Consider the following 12,421-nt stretch of genomic DNA (forward strand, 5'->3'; position numbering starts at 1 on the left):
GGCAGGAGACACAGGAGAGCTAGAGAGCAGACAAGAGGCACGGCATGCAGGGCCCCATTCCACAACCTGGCTTGTTACCCAGTCTATGCGAGGGTTGTGGCGAGTAAGCCAAGGAAGGCCTAGAATAACTGGGAACTCAGGTGAAGGAATCAGGTGCAGGGATATTTCTTCCTTGTGACCTTGAGACTGGAGGAAGACTGGAGAAGTAACTTGAGTGACTCTTCCATCACCTAACGCTTGGCCATCGAGGGCAGACACAGACAGAGGGACTTCAAGAGGTGCAGTAGGTATATTGATGCTTTGGGCGAAGTGAATATCCATAAAGTTCCCAGCCGCCCCTGAGTCTATCAAAGCTTGACAAGAGTGGACAGACTCACCCCAGGAGATGGAGACCGGGATGTAGATTCCTTGGCCAGGGAGTCCGGGAGAGAGGGTAGGCCCCGTCACAACCCTCCCTCGGCTGGACGGGGCGGTCCTTTTCCCAAGAGTTCGGGACATGATGCTCGGAAGTGACCAGGCTTTCCACAGTAGATGCAGCACTTGTCCCTCCTTCTGCGCTCCCTCTCAGATGCGGAGAGGCGAGTACGACCCACTTGCATGGGTTCTGGACAGTCACTGAAGGAGGTAGATGGTCTCCAGGTAGAGGTAGGGAGGCTGGGGGGGCTCAAGGCTTGGTGGCGTTCTCTCATCCTGTTGTCCAGACGAATAGCATGTGAGATGAGGGTTTCGAGGTCACTTGGGCATCCAATAGAGGCCAGACCATCCTTGATGGGGTCAGACAGACCATGGTGGAAGGCTGACACCAGGGCAGTCTCGTTCCATCCACTTACTGCTGCGAGTGTTCGGAACGAGATGGCGTAATCTGCGACGCTTCCTCCTTGCCGGATGGACATGAGCTTTCGGGCTGCGTCGGTACTGATGTCTGCCTGATCGAAGACCCGAAGCATCTCTTCAGAAAACAGCTGGAAATCAAAGCACTCAGGTCCCTGTCTTTGCCAGATAGCAGTAGCCCAGGCTCGCGCCTTACCAGCTAATAAGGTGATCACAAAGGCAATCTTGCGGCGATCCGTAGTGTAGGTGGTAGGCTGAAGCTCAAAGGTGAGTTGACACTGGGTAAGGAACTCTCGGCACTCACTGTGCTTGCCGTCATACCTCTGTGGTGCAGGAAGGCTGGGTTCGCGAGGTGAAGAAGGCAGCATTGCAGGAGGCACTGGAGCAGGAGTGGGAGCTGGATCAGGAGCAGGAACTGGATCAGGAGCAGGAGATGCAGGCAGAGATGTCAGCTGTGCCAGGGTTTTCCCAATTTGCTGAAGCAGTTCCTCGTGGCGAGTGAGGGCCTCACGTTGGCTGGTGAGCGTACGTCCATGAGCGTCCATGGTCGCTCCGAAGCGTGTCAAAGCTGCCATAATTCCCTGAAGGTTGGCCGGGTAGACAGTTGAAGCAGCCTCTGCTGAGTCGGTCATGACGGAGTCTTTCTGTTAGGGTTTTGCTGGGATTCGAACCTGGTTCGTTGGTGTGATAATCCAGCAAACCCCCACTAGGCCACCAGGGGGATGACTCAAATGCAGAGGCGTGAGGCGGAAGTAGAAAAAGAATCAAAAGGTTTATTTAAACTATATACACTATATACAGGGCAAAACAAAAGACAAAAAAAAAAAAAACCAAAGAGTATAATCCAAAAGAAAAGCAAAGTGCAAAAATTCAAAAGCTAAGAAGATCAAAAAACACAGTACAAAGGAAACTGGAGATAAACATAACAGCACAAAGACTCCGTGACAAGAGGACTGAACTCAGGGGTATAAATAGACAAACTAATTAAGGACACAGGTGAAGATAATTAGGCAATTAACACAAACACAAAACACAGGAACAGTGGCGGCCTCTAGAGGCCAAAATAAACACGACATGAAAAGGAAATAACAGCGGCCTCTAGAGGCCAAAACAGTCCTAGTCCTAACAGGAATGCAGTGTTTTCCTTTCTCCAAACATAATGCTTCTTATTTAATCCAAAAAGTTCTATTTTGGTCTCATCCATCCACAAAACATTTTTCCAATAGCCTTCTGGCTTGTCCACGTGATCTTTAGCAAACTGCAGATGAGCAGCAATGTTCTTTTTGGAGAGCAGTGGCTTTCTCCTTGAAACCCTGCCATGCACACCATTGTTGTTCAGTGTTCTCCTGATGGTGGATTCATAAACATTAACATTAGCCAATGTGAGAGAGGCCTTCAGTTGTTTAGAAGTTACCCTGGAGTCCTTCATGACCTCGCCGACTATTACACGCCTTGCTCTTGGAGTGATCTTTGTTGGTTGACCACTCCTGGGGAGGGTAACAATGGTCTTGAATTTCCTCCATGTGTACACAATCTGTCTAACTGTGGATTGGTGGAGTCCAAACTCTTTACAGATGGTTTTGTAACCTTTTCCAGCCTCATGAGAATCAACAATGCTTTTTTTGAGGTCTTCAGAAATCTCCTTTGTTTGTGCCATGATACACTTTCACAAACATGTGTTGTGAATATCAGACTTTGATAGATCCCTATTCTTTAAATACAACCCTGATTCCAAAAAAGTTGGGACAAAGTACAAATTGTAAATAAAAACAGAATGCAATAATTTACAAATCTCAAAAACTGATATTGTATTCACAATAGAACATAGACAACATATCAAATGTCGAAAGTGAGACATTTTGAAATTTCATGCCAAATATTGGCTCATTTGAAATTTCATGACAGCAACACATCTCAAAAAAGTTGGGACAGGGGCAATAAGAGGCTGGAAAAGTTAAAGGTACAAAAAAGGAACAGCTGGAGGACCAAATTGCAACTCATTAGGTCAATTGGCAATAGGTCATTAACATGACTGGGTATAAAAAGAGCATCTTGGAGTGGCAGCGGCTCTCAGAAGTAAAGATGGGAAGAGGATCACCAATCCCCCTAATTCTGCACCAACAAATAGTGGAGCAATATCAGAAAGGAGTTCGACAGTGTAAAATTGCAAAGAGTTTGAACACATCATCATCTACAGTGCACAATATCATCAAAAGATTCAGAGAATCTGGAAGAATCTCTGTGCGTAAGGGTCAAGGCCGGAAAACCGTACTGGGTGCCCGTGATCTTCGGGCCCTTAGACAGCACTGCATCACACACAGGCATGCTTCTGTATTGGAAATCACAAAATGGGCTCAGAAATATTTCCAGAGAACATTATCTGTGAACACAATTCACCGTGCCATCCGTCGTTGCCAGCTAAAACTCTATAGTTCAAAGAAGAAGCCGTATCTAAACATGATCCAGAAGCGCAGACGTCTTCTCTGGGCCAAGGCTCATTTAAAATGGACTGTGGCAAAGTGGAAAACTGTTCTGTGGTCAGACGAATCAAAATTTGAAGTTCTTTATGGAAATCAGGGACGCCGTGTCATTCGGACTAAAGAGGAGGAGGACGACCCAAGTTGTTATCAGCGCTCAGTTCAGAAGCCTGCATCTCTGATGGTATGGGGTTGCATTAGTGCATGTGGCATGGGCAGCTTACACATCTGGAAAGACACCATCAATGCTGAAAGGTATATCCAGGTTCTAGAGCAACATATGCTCCCATCCAGACGACGTCTCTTTCAGGGAAGACCTTGCATTTTCCAACATGACAATGCCAAACCACATATTGCAGCAATTACAGCATCATGGCTGCGTAGAAGAAGGGTCCGGGTACTGAACTGGCCAGCCTGCAGTCCAGATCTTTCACCCATAGAAAACATTTGGCGCATCATAAAATGGAAGATACGACAAAAAAGACGTAAGACAGTCGAGCAACTAGAATCCTACATTAGACAAGAATGGGTTAACATTCCTATCCCTAAACTTGAGCAACTTGTCTCCTCAGTCCCCAGACGTTTACAGACTGTTGTAAAGAGAAAAGGGGATGTCTCACAGTGGTAAACATGGCCTTGTCCCAACTTTTTTGAGATGTGTTGTTGTCATGAAATTTAAAATCACCTAATTTTTCTCTTTAAATGATACATTTTCTCAGTTTAAACATTTGATATGTCATCTATGTTCTATTCTGAATAAAATATGGAATTTTGAAACTTCCACATCATTGCATTCCGTTTTTATTTACAATTTGCACTTTGTCCCAACTTTTTTGGAATCGGGGTTGTAAAACAGCGTGCCCACTCACACCTGATTGTCATCCCATTGATTGAAAACAGCTGACTATAATTTCACCTTCAAATTAACTGCTAATCCTAGAGGTTCACATACTTTTGCCACTCACAGAAATGTAATATTGGATCATTTTCCTCAATAAATAAATGACCAAGTATAATATTTTTGTCTCATTTGTTTAACTGGGTTCTCTTTATCTACTTTTAGGACTGATGTTTAAATCTGATGATATTTTAGGTCATATTTATGCAGAAATATAGAAAATTCTAAAGGGTTCACAAATTTTCAAGCACCACTGTATGTGATAGGTGAAGTGATACATACGGCACATTTGTTATGTGCCTGTTCGGAGCAGGTGTTCTGAAATTTCTTCCTACCCATGAAAACGTCCTACCCGAGTTAACTGCGCATGCGTACAACGGCGAATTCACAGGGCCATAATTTTCTGCTACTGTATTACACAAGGTTAGTTTCTTGTATTTTTAATACCTTCTATGACCAGTATTCAATGCATATGTTTGACAGTCAAATAGTTCAACTTGCCACGTGCATGATATGTGTTTGAATGCAGTTTGAATAGCTAATACTGCGAAGCATTGTCATTTTCATGTAGTCATAAAACTTGCTCATGCGCCTACGAAATTAGCCCAGACTTTGCAGTTTGCGAGATGAAATACATCTTTACAATACATTGTCTCACTGTGTAGCCTAAGCTAGTTTACAAGACGATGTACGTTTTTATGATACATGATATGATTGTTTCTGAGAGCATGCAGTTCGATGTGTAATAGCTCTGTTTACCAGCTGTTTCGAAACTTACTCAGTAGCCTACCTTTACATTAGCGCAGGGTTTGCATGTCTCTGGTATTACATAGGCTCGTTTGCAAGTCTCTATGATACACTCTCAAAAGAGATGTGTTAAAAACAACACATATTTAACACATCAGCGTGTTTATATAAGGACAACACAGTTTGTGTTAATAAATGTGTTGAACTCTATAACACAGTAACTGTGTTGAACTATTTAACACACTAGTGTGTTAAATAGTTCAACACAGTTACTGTGTTATAGAGTTCAACACATTTATTAACACAAACTGTGTTGTCCTTATATAAACACGCTGATGTGTTAAATATGTGTTGTTTTTAACACATCTCTTTTGAGAGTGTATTGACCTACAGTCATTTTAACATTACTGTACAGACATGGAAAGTAAATGGGATCAGGTGCATGCCCTCCTGACAGAAGGCACATACCCCTCGGGGTATGGAAAAAGTCAGAGGCAAAACCTGAGGAGATATGCCTCCAAATTCAGAGTAAGGGGTTAGTATCACAAGTCTATGATGCATGTTATTTAGAATACTGAATGTGGCGATAAAGCATTATTAAAGTAATGTATCATTAACAGGAAAAGATATCTGGTTTGGTAATAAGAAGGTGGTGAAAAAGAGGGAGGAAGCCAGGAGACTTTTCATGGAGTTCCATTCCTCCCCCCATGGGAGGTCATACTGGCATCCTTAAAACATGGGCAGCAATCTCTTCCAGGTTCTACTGGACCGGGATGTCTGTAGACATAAAAAATTGGGTATGGTTTTTTTAATGTTTTTTTTTGTTTGTTTGTTTGTTTGTTTAATATAAACTGACTGTCACACACAAATAATGTTAATAATGTAGTTTATATATTTTCAAGATCTTAGAATGTGACAGATGCCAAAAGGTTGGAAAACCATTGACTGCAGTGGGGGAGTTGCAGCCGATAAAGGTAAATACATATTAATACTCGTGCAAAACTATACAGTAGGTAACAATAGTGTGAAATCACATTCTCCCTATGTCCATATGGGAGGTGAACAGTTTAGTGTTATGGTTATCTTTATATTACTTTTTTTTTAGGTCTCTGGCGTGTGGGATTTGATTGGGATCGACCTTACTGGACCACTTCCCAAAACTGTCAATGGCTTTCAATACATTTTGACAGCTACTGATTTTTTTTCCAAGTGGGTGGAAGCTTTTCCACTCAAGTCCAAATCAGCTGCAGAAGTTGCAAGATTTATTCACGTTTTCATAAAGTTAATAAATATATTTTGCCACACTTTTTCTTTGTATTTGTTTTAGTGAAGGAACTCTGGGCGGCTAAAGACCGCGGCAAAGTTGAAGTAGTTGTTGGACCATATTCACTGTACTGTAATAATTTGCTACCACCCTGAACACAGAGGAAGCAGATATTTATGGGGATTTGATATCTATAATAATGTGCTACCACCTAAAAGATGGAGGGAAGCAGATATTTATAGGGGTTTGATGTCTATAATAATTTGCTACCACCCTGAACACAGAGGGAAGAAGATATTTATGGGGATTTGATATCTATAATAATGTGCTACCACCTAAAAGATGGAGGGAAGCAGATATTTATAGGGGTTATATGTCTATAATAATTTGCTACCACCCTCAACACAGAGGAAGCAGATATTTATGGGGATTTGATATCTATAATAATGTGCTACCACCTAAAAGATGGAGGGAAGCAGATATTTATAGGGGTTTGATGTCTATAATAATTTGCTACCACCCTGAACACAGAGGGAAGAAGATATATGTGCTGGTAGGATATTTTCACAAGGTAGGACAAAATATCAGATACAGCTATAAATTTCCGCTACGGGTAGGAAGAAATTATAGGTAGGAAGAAATTTCAGATCACCTGTTAAAAGTTGTGTGTTCTATTATTGTCATCCAAATATTACTTCACTAATATAATTTCCGTGTATATCCTTTGCTTCTTTCTGATTAAGATTATCCAAATAATCCGGTAGTAGAGCTTTTTTTAGCTGTAGTTTTCTTCGGACAACAGATGTCGGACATCTTCAATATCGCTCGTCTTCAGTACGTGAACAGTATGTAAAGAAAGTTCCCCCAGGACAAGGGTATCGGCGGTTGCCAGCATAAGTGTGACGTCAGCGCAAGGGGTCTATAACCGTGGTTTCAGACCGAGCAGCTTCGAGGACTTAAAAGTTTCTAACTAGTCCCTTCAGAGCTGTTATAATGTCCGAATATGTATTTGAGTCACTCGAAAAGACGTTGGAAGCCCATATACCAGATGTGGAACTCAAAGAGGTTAAACGTATTTTATACGGAAAAGAACTGAGGTAAGTGCACAGCAATGTGAGTACTTTTTGAATAGTTGCTTGACCAAAATCTGTCCCAGTTTTTATCGTACCGGCACTGCCATAACGTAGCGTAATAGGTAGACTGGCGTTCTTATATCCAAATTTAGTAAAGAAATTAGGTCTAATAGCCTAATATTTTATTGGACCTAAAATCCCATAGATGATTTTAATATGAATAGCCTAAAGTTATTGTATTATATAATTACATTATATACCGTAATACAGACAAACAAGGTTATCTTAGATTATTAAATGCTTTATATACTGTTTCATACTTTTCAGTAGTTTTAATCTTGCGTTTAAATGCAGGGCATAATGTGGAAATGATTATTTATGGACTTTGGCCAAACAACCTGAGCTGTGTCCGAAATCAATCAATCACTCATTCACTACTCCCTACTTACTATCTAGGGAATTCTATAGACCCCTTTCACTGACGTCACCCGAAACCGGAAGTAAACAGACCCTGCGCCATTTTGGAAGACCAACAAACTCGTGATTAGGGGGAAATAACGGCAGCGGTATGTGAACCCACGAGAATAAAGTGGAGTGGCAAACGACTTAAACAAACAAATCTGAGCTGTTTTATTTATGATTTATTGGCCCAACGGTAGACTTGAAAGAAACCTGTGTGAGACTTGGCAAAAAACTGTGGATATAATGGATAAGTCTGTGCATGATCTGCGGACACTTTGAGGTAAGCAAACGCAAGAAATTCAGATTTAAAACATGCTAAATTAGCCCCAAGTTGATAACTGTATGAGGAGCAAGCCTCCCAGACTTCTACAATTTAATAATAATAATAATAATAATAATTTAGGATGGTTTGGGGCTTACTCGCTGCTGCCAGGTTGGTTGTTGAGTAGCCTGACTTTTTTTTTTCTTGCGTGTGGTATCATTGTTGATGCGAGGTTGTTTTTTGAACATGCCAATGCGGACACGATTTCCCCTGATGAGTTATGACTTCAGACGTGATGCGTGTGTGGAGGTGTGGAGTCCGCGTGATATGTGCGTAAGATAGGCTTCTCATGTGTTTGGAGAGCCGCACTCTGAGGCAAGCGCAAGCACCCTCCCCCCAAGGGGAAAAAAGGGACCCCCCGAAAATATCGGCATAGTTCAAACACTGAGTGTAGGCATTGGGTGTAAACAACAAATAGTTTACAATGTCTGGGTAGCAAACAGATGGCAGAATTGGTGTCCGGTCCTCCTTATGTTTCCATTCTCCCTTGCCCCGAGTCTTATCATATGGGTCAAACCCATCAATCACAGCCAGTTTTTCCACATACCGTGCCCTTTCTGCAGCTGGTAATGTACTCACAAGTGCATTGGTTTTCATTTTGGCACCCATATTAATAGGTTAGAGCAGGAGTTCTCAACCTTTTCTGCTTTGAGGCGCACTTATTCATGCTTGTAACGAGTTGGGGCCCATTAAAAAATGATCACCAATTATTTTGGCTCATCTACGGGTCAGCCAAGATCAGATGGACCTTATAGGTTCCAAAATAACAAAAAACCCAAGGTTACCCAAAATGGTCAAAACTGTGATATTATGGGCTTGAACATATTGGGGTCCCATACCTAAAATTTCATGTAGCATTCTCTTTCCATTTTGAAAATATACCTCATTTTATACATGCCCCATTCTGCTAGGTTGTTGACATTATGGACACTACATTAAAAAATATAACGGGATAGATCCACTTAAAACACCTCAAAAGCAAATGTTGATGGGGCAACGAACTGTTATGCCATAAATTGCCCTGTCAAATGTTACAATTGAGTATAGTTACATATATTTGCTGGGTCTTCTAGTTATGTGACACGTTATCAGGGACCCCGATATTAGACAGAGAAACACAAAATTTCACAACACTTTATTAAAGCTCCAATTATTGGGCTCACAAAACATCATTTTATGCATAGTATCGGCTTATTATACTAGTTCCTTAATTAATTGACAGTTAGTTTTCCTTTCCATCAAAGATTACATAGCTTATATACTTGTTGAACAATGTTACACATAACGTTACGGACACTACACAGTGTGTCTTGGGTTATTCCCAAAGTCACAACATGGGACGTGTTTCAGAGAAATGTTTTTAGTACAATTAGTCATGACACACTGCATCTACTACACATTACACCTTAACGAATTATTAAAAAACAAGGGTGACTACTCGAACATTGCATCATGCAGCAGGGCGAAACCTACTGGGTAATACTAGTATATCAATATCAACACAGGATCAACACCACATGTTATACATACTTAAACACGCTTTTGGAAAATACTAGTAATTGTAATACCTCTCTAGAGAGGTCACTTATGTGAGTAGCCACCTCTTATGAAAGGCCGCATTTGGCTGTCTCATGGATGCATTTGGACCTCTCGTGAACAACCACCTCATTTATAAGGCCACTTTTGGCCGGCAATAGGGGAGGCCACTCAAACGAGGTTCAACTGTACATGAATAGCCGTCTCAAAAACAAAAGTGTTAAAAAGCACATTATGTAAAAAAATGTTATTAACAAGCCAGGGCTGTATCTTGAATGGTCAAAATATGTCTTGGTAACATCTTGATTATAATAATTTAGTCTTCAAATAGTTGGCCTGTGGGGTCTTAATTCAATCAATTACAACTTTGAGAGAAGAATATGATTAATTTGCGTCATTCTCACATGAAGGTTTCATTTAAATTTGTCAAGAAGTCTCAATTAACTGGCTTTACCAAAATATCAATTTGGCATTACGGACACTACACCCATTACGGACACTACATATTGCAAATATATCTATTAATATAACAACTAAAGACGTATGAATATGTAACTAGAGCCCTACATGAGGCCAAGGACCAATGCATGTCATAATCACCAAAAATGGTAAAAAATTCTGCAGCATTCTGTTACAGCAAGACCGTTACGGACACTACAGAAAACAACGGAAATGACACGCAAAATCTTTGGCATGTGAATTTTGCAAACATATGCCCCCAGCAACAAGGTTTTTGTATCAAATCATATCACATACTACATAAAATGTCTGTATTTAATTTAAAGTGTTTATTAAAATGCACCTGGCGACTTGTCCAGGGTGTACCCCGCCTTTCGCCCGTAGTCAGCTGGGATAGGCTCCAGCTTGCCTGCGACCCTGTAGAACAGGATAAAGCGGCTAGAGATGAAATGAGATTAAAATGCATTAAATAAGATTTCTCAGGCCATTTTCAACTTTGCAGTGACAAAGAAAACAAATTAGGTTCAGCACCCCCCATTGACAAAACTATTGTGACGTCATACATTGGCAATGATAGTCTACCATTACAACATATGAAATAGTTTAATAAACATAAATAGAAGGCTGTTACATAGTGTTACATGATCTCAAACAAGTAGGTACATCTGATTGTGGCTGACCCGACATTCTATTAGAATCTAATAACCTATTGTAAAATGTATTATTGGAATGCAACATCACTCCCTGTTACGGATGGGAGCCCAGGAATTAAATAAATGCAATAAAAATAAACTTTTTAATTGTAGGTATTGTATTTAAAACTGTATGGGTGTACCAGAAGCCAACATAAAACCATGCAAGCAGGGCATTCTCAGTTAAAAGGGATTAATGATCCAAAAGTGGAGACTGGTCGATTAACACAAGAACTTATCATGTTTGTGTACAGCAAGCAAGCAAATTATTAAAACCAAGAAGTACACTCAAAAGAAGTGTGTATTAGGGTTGGGCGGTATCCAAATTTTGATACCTTTAAACCGTCTCTGTGTTTTCCCGGGGTATACGGTATTACCGAGAAAAAAATAATATTTTGTTTCGGCCTACTGTGTAACGTGCGCCTATGCCTCAAATGTACTATTTAAAAGCAGCATAGCGAATTATGTGCATTGTGGTATGGATTAAGCAGCAAAGCGAATTTTGTGCATTGATGAATGGATTAAGAGATATTTCAAAGCATCACGCAACTCTTCCTTCATCTTGAAAATAGCATTCAACTGTCGTTTACACATGTCTGCGTTGAAACGCCATTTGCAGCACTATTTCACCTACTCCATCAAAAAAAGTACACGATGAGCAGGATCATACCCTTTCAAGCATGGGAAATAAAAAAAAGAAAAAGAATCAACCAACACCCAAGTCCGTTTAGACTGCGCGATAAACCATATTCTTCAGCGCAAATGAGGCGAACCTAATTCAAATGCGTGATAGCTGCACAAGGCAAAATCATATGGGCCCACGTCATGCCATGGTGGGGAAATTAATAATCAAATGGCCTTACCTTGCTTAAAACGTTGTCTTGATCACATAACTCCTTACAATTATTCCACTTAAATCCATACGGTTTAACACACCCAACAAAGACAGCAAGCGCATTGCTAATTCCCACCAGAAACCTAACAGTTTACGCTACGATGTTTTCTTCCGTTTCTTCAGTAGATGACATTTCAAACGTTTATTACCCACATCCCAAATGTCATACGTTATATTATTTTACCTTGTTGTTACTCATGTAACCTACTCAAAACACAACTCATTGGAGAGATCTCGTGGAAGTGGAGTACCCCAGGCTATGGTGTGCCTTAGGGGACATATTAGATTTTTCGTTTGGTTTGAAACCAAAATACTGCCACACTGCCGATGTTGTATTTTTTTTTGCCACTAACTCGTTATCTTGACTTGCCATCTTTCAACCGCGGTCTCAGTCCTTTTTTTTTTTTTTTTAAGATAGGACAGTATAGAGAGACAGGAAATGAGCGGGGGAGAAAGAGACGGGATCGGGAAATAACCTCGGGTCGGAATCGAACCCGGGTCCCCGGATTTATGGTACGGTGCCTTAGCCATCTGAGCCATGACACCCCCGCTCTCAGTCTCTTGCGAAGCTTTCTGTCAGACTCCAAAATGTCACGCAGGGTTGCCATGGTAACGACATAAACAACCCTGCACGCGATGAAAACTTCTTTAGGAAATTGATAGAATTAGTGAAAATACGATCACACAGTTATTCGGAATGATCTTCAATTTATTATTTTATATTATGACCTCATGTACTCCATATTTATTTAGATATTATATATT

The 12,421-nt window shown here is 40.8% G+C and overlaps 1 protein-coding gene and 1 long non-coding RNA gene across 2 annotated transcripts in view; both read left to right on the top strand.

Annotated features, from left to right (window-relative positions):
* The first annotated feature begins 5,661 nt into the window (after positions 1-5,661).
* On the top strand, positions 5,662-6,250 carry LOC132892500 (uncharacterized). The gene is made up of 3 exons (XR_009655440.1): positions 5,662-5,750; positions 5,856-5,927; positions 6,059-6,250. It is a non-coding gene; the product is annotated as an uncharacterized LOC132892500 (long non-coding RNA).
* Positions 6,251-7,210: 960 nt separating this feature from the next.
* The window catches only part of upb1 (ureidopropionase, beta), a 435,926-nt gene continuing 430,715 nt past the window's right edge, over positions 7,211-12,421 (top strand). The window contains exon 1 of the mRNA XM_060930788.1: positions 7,211-7,314. Within this exon, the coding sequence (XP_060786771.1) occupies positions 7,211-7,314 (104 nt within the window). The remainder of the gene's footprint in view (positions 7,315-12,421) is intronic.

This window comes from Neoarius graeffei, chromosome 10 (assembly GCF_027579695.1).
Source record: "Neoarius graeffei isolate fNeoGra1 chromosome 10, fNeoGra1.pri, whole genome shotgun sequence".
Lineage (NCBI taxonomy): Eukaryota > Metazoa > Chordata > Actinopteri > Siluriformes > Ariidae > Neoarius > Neoarius graeffei.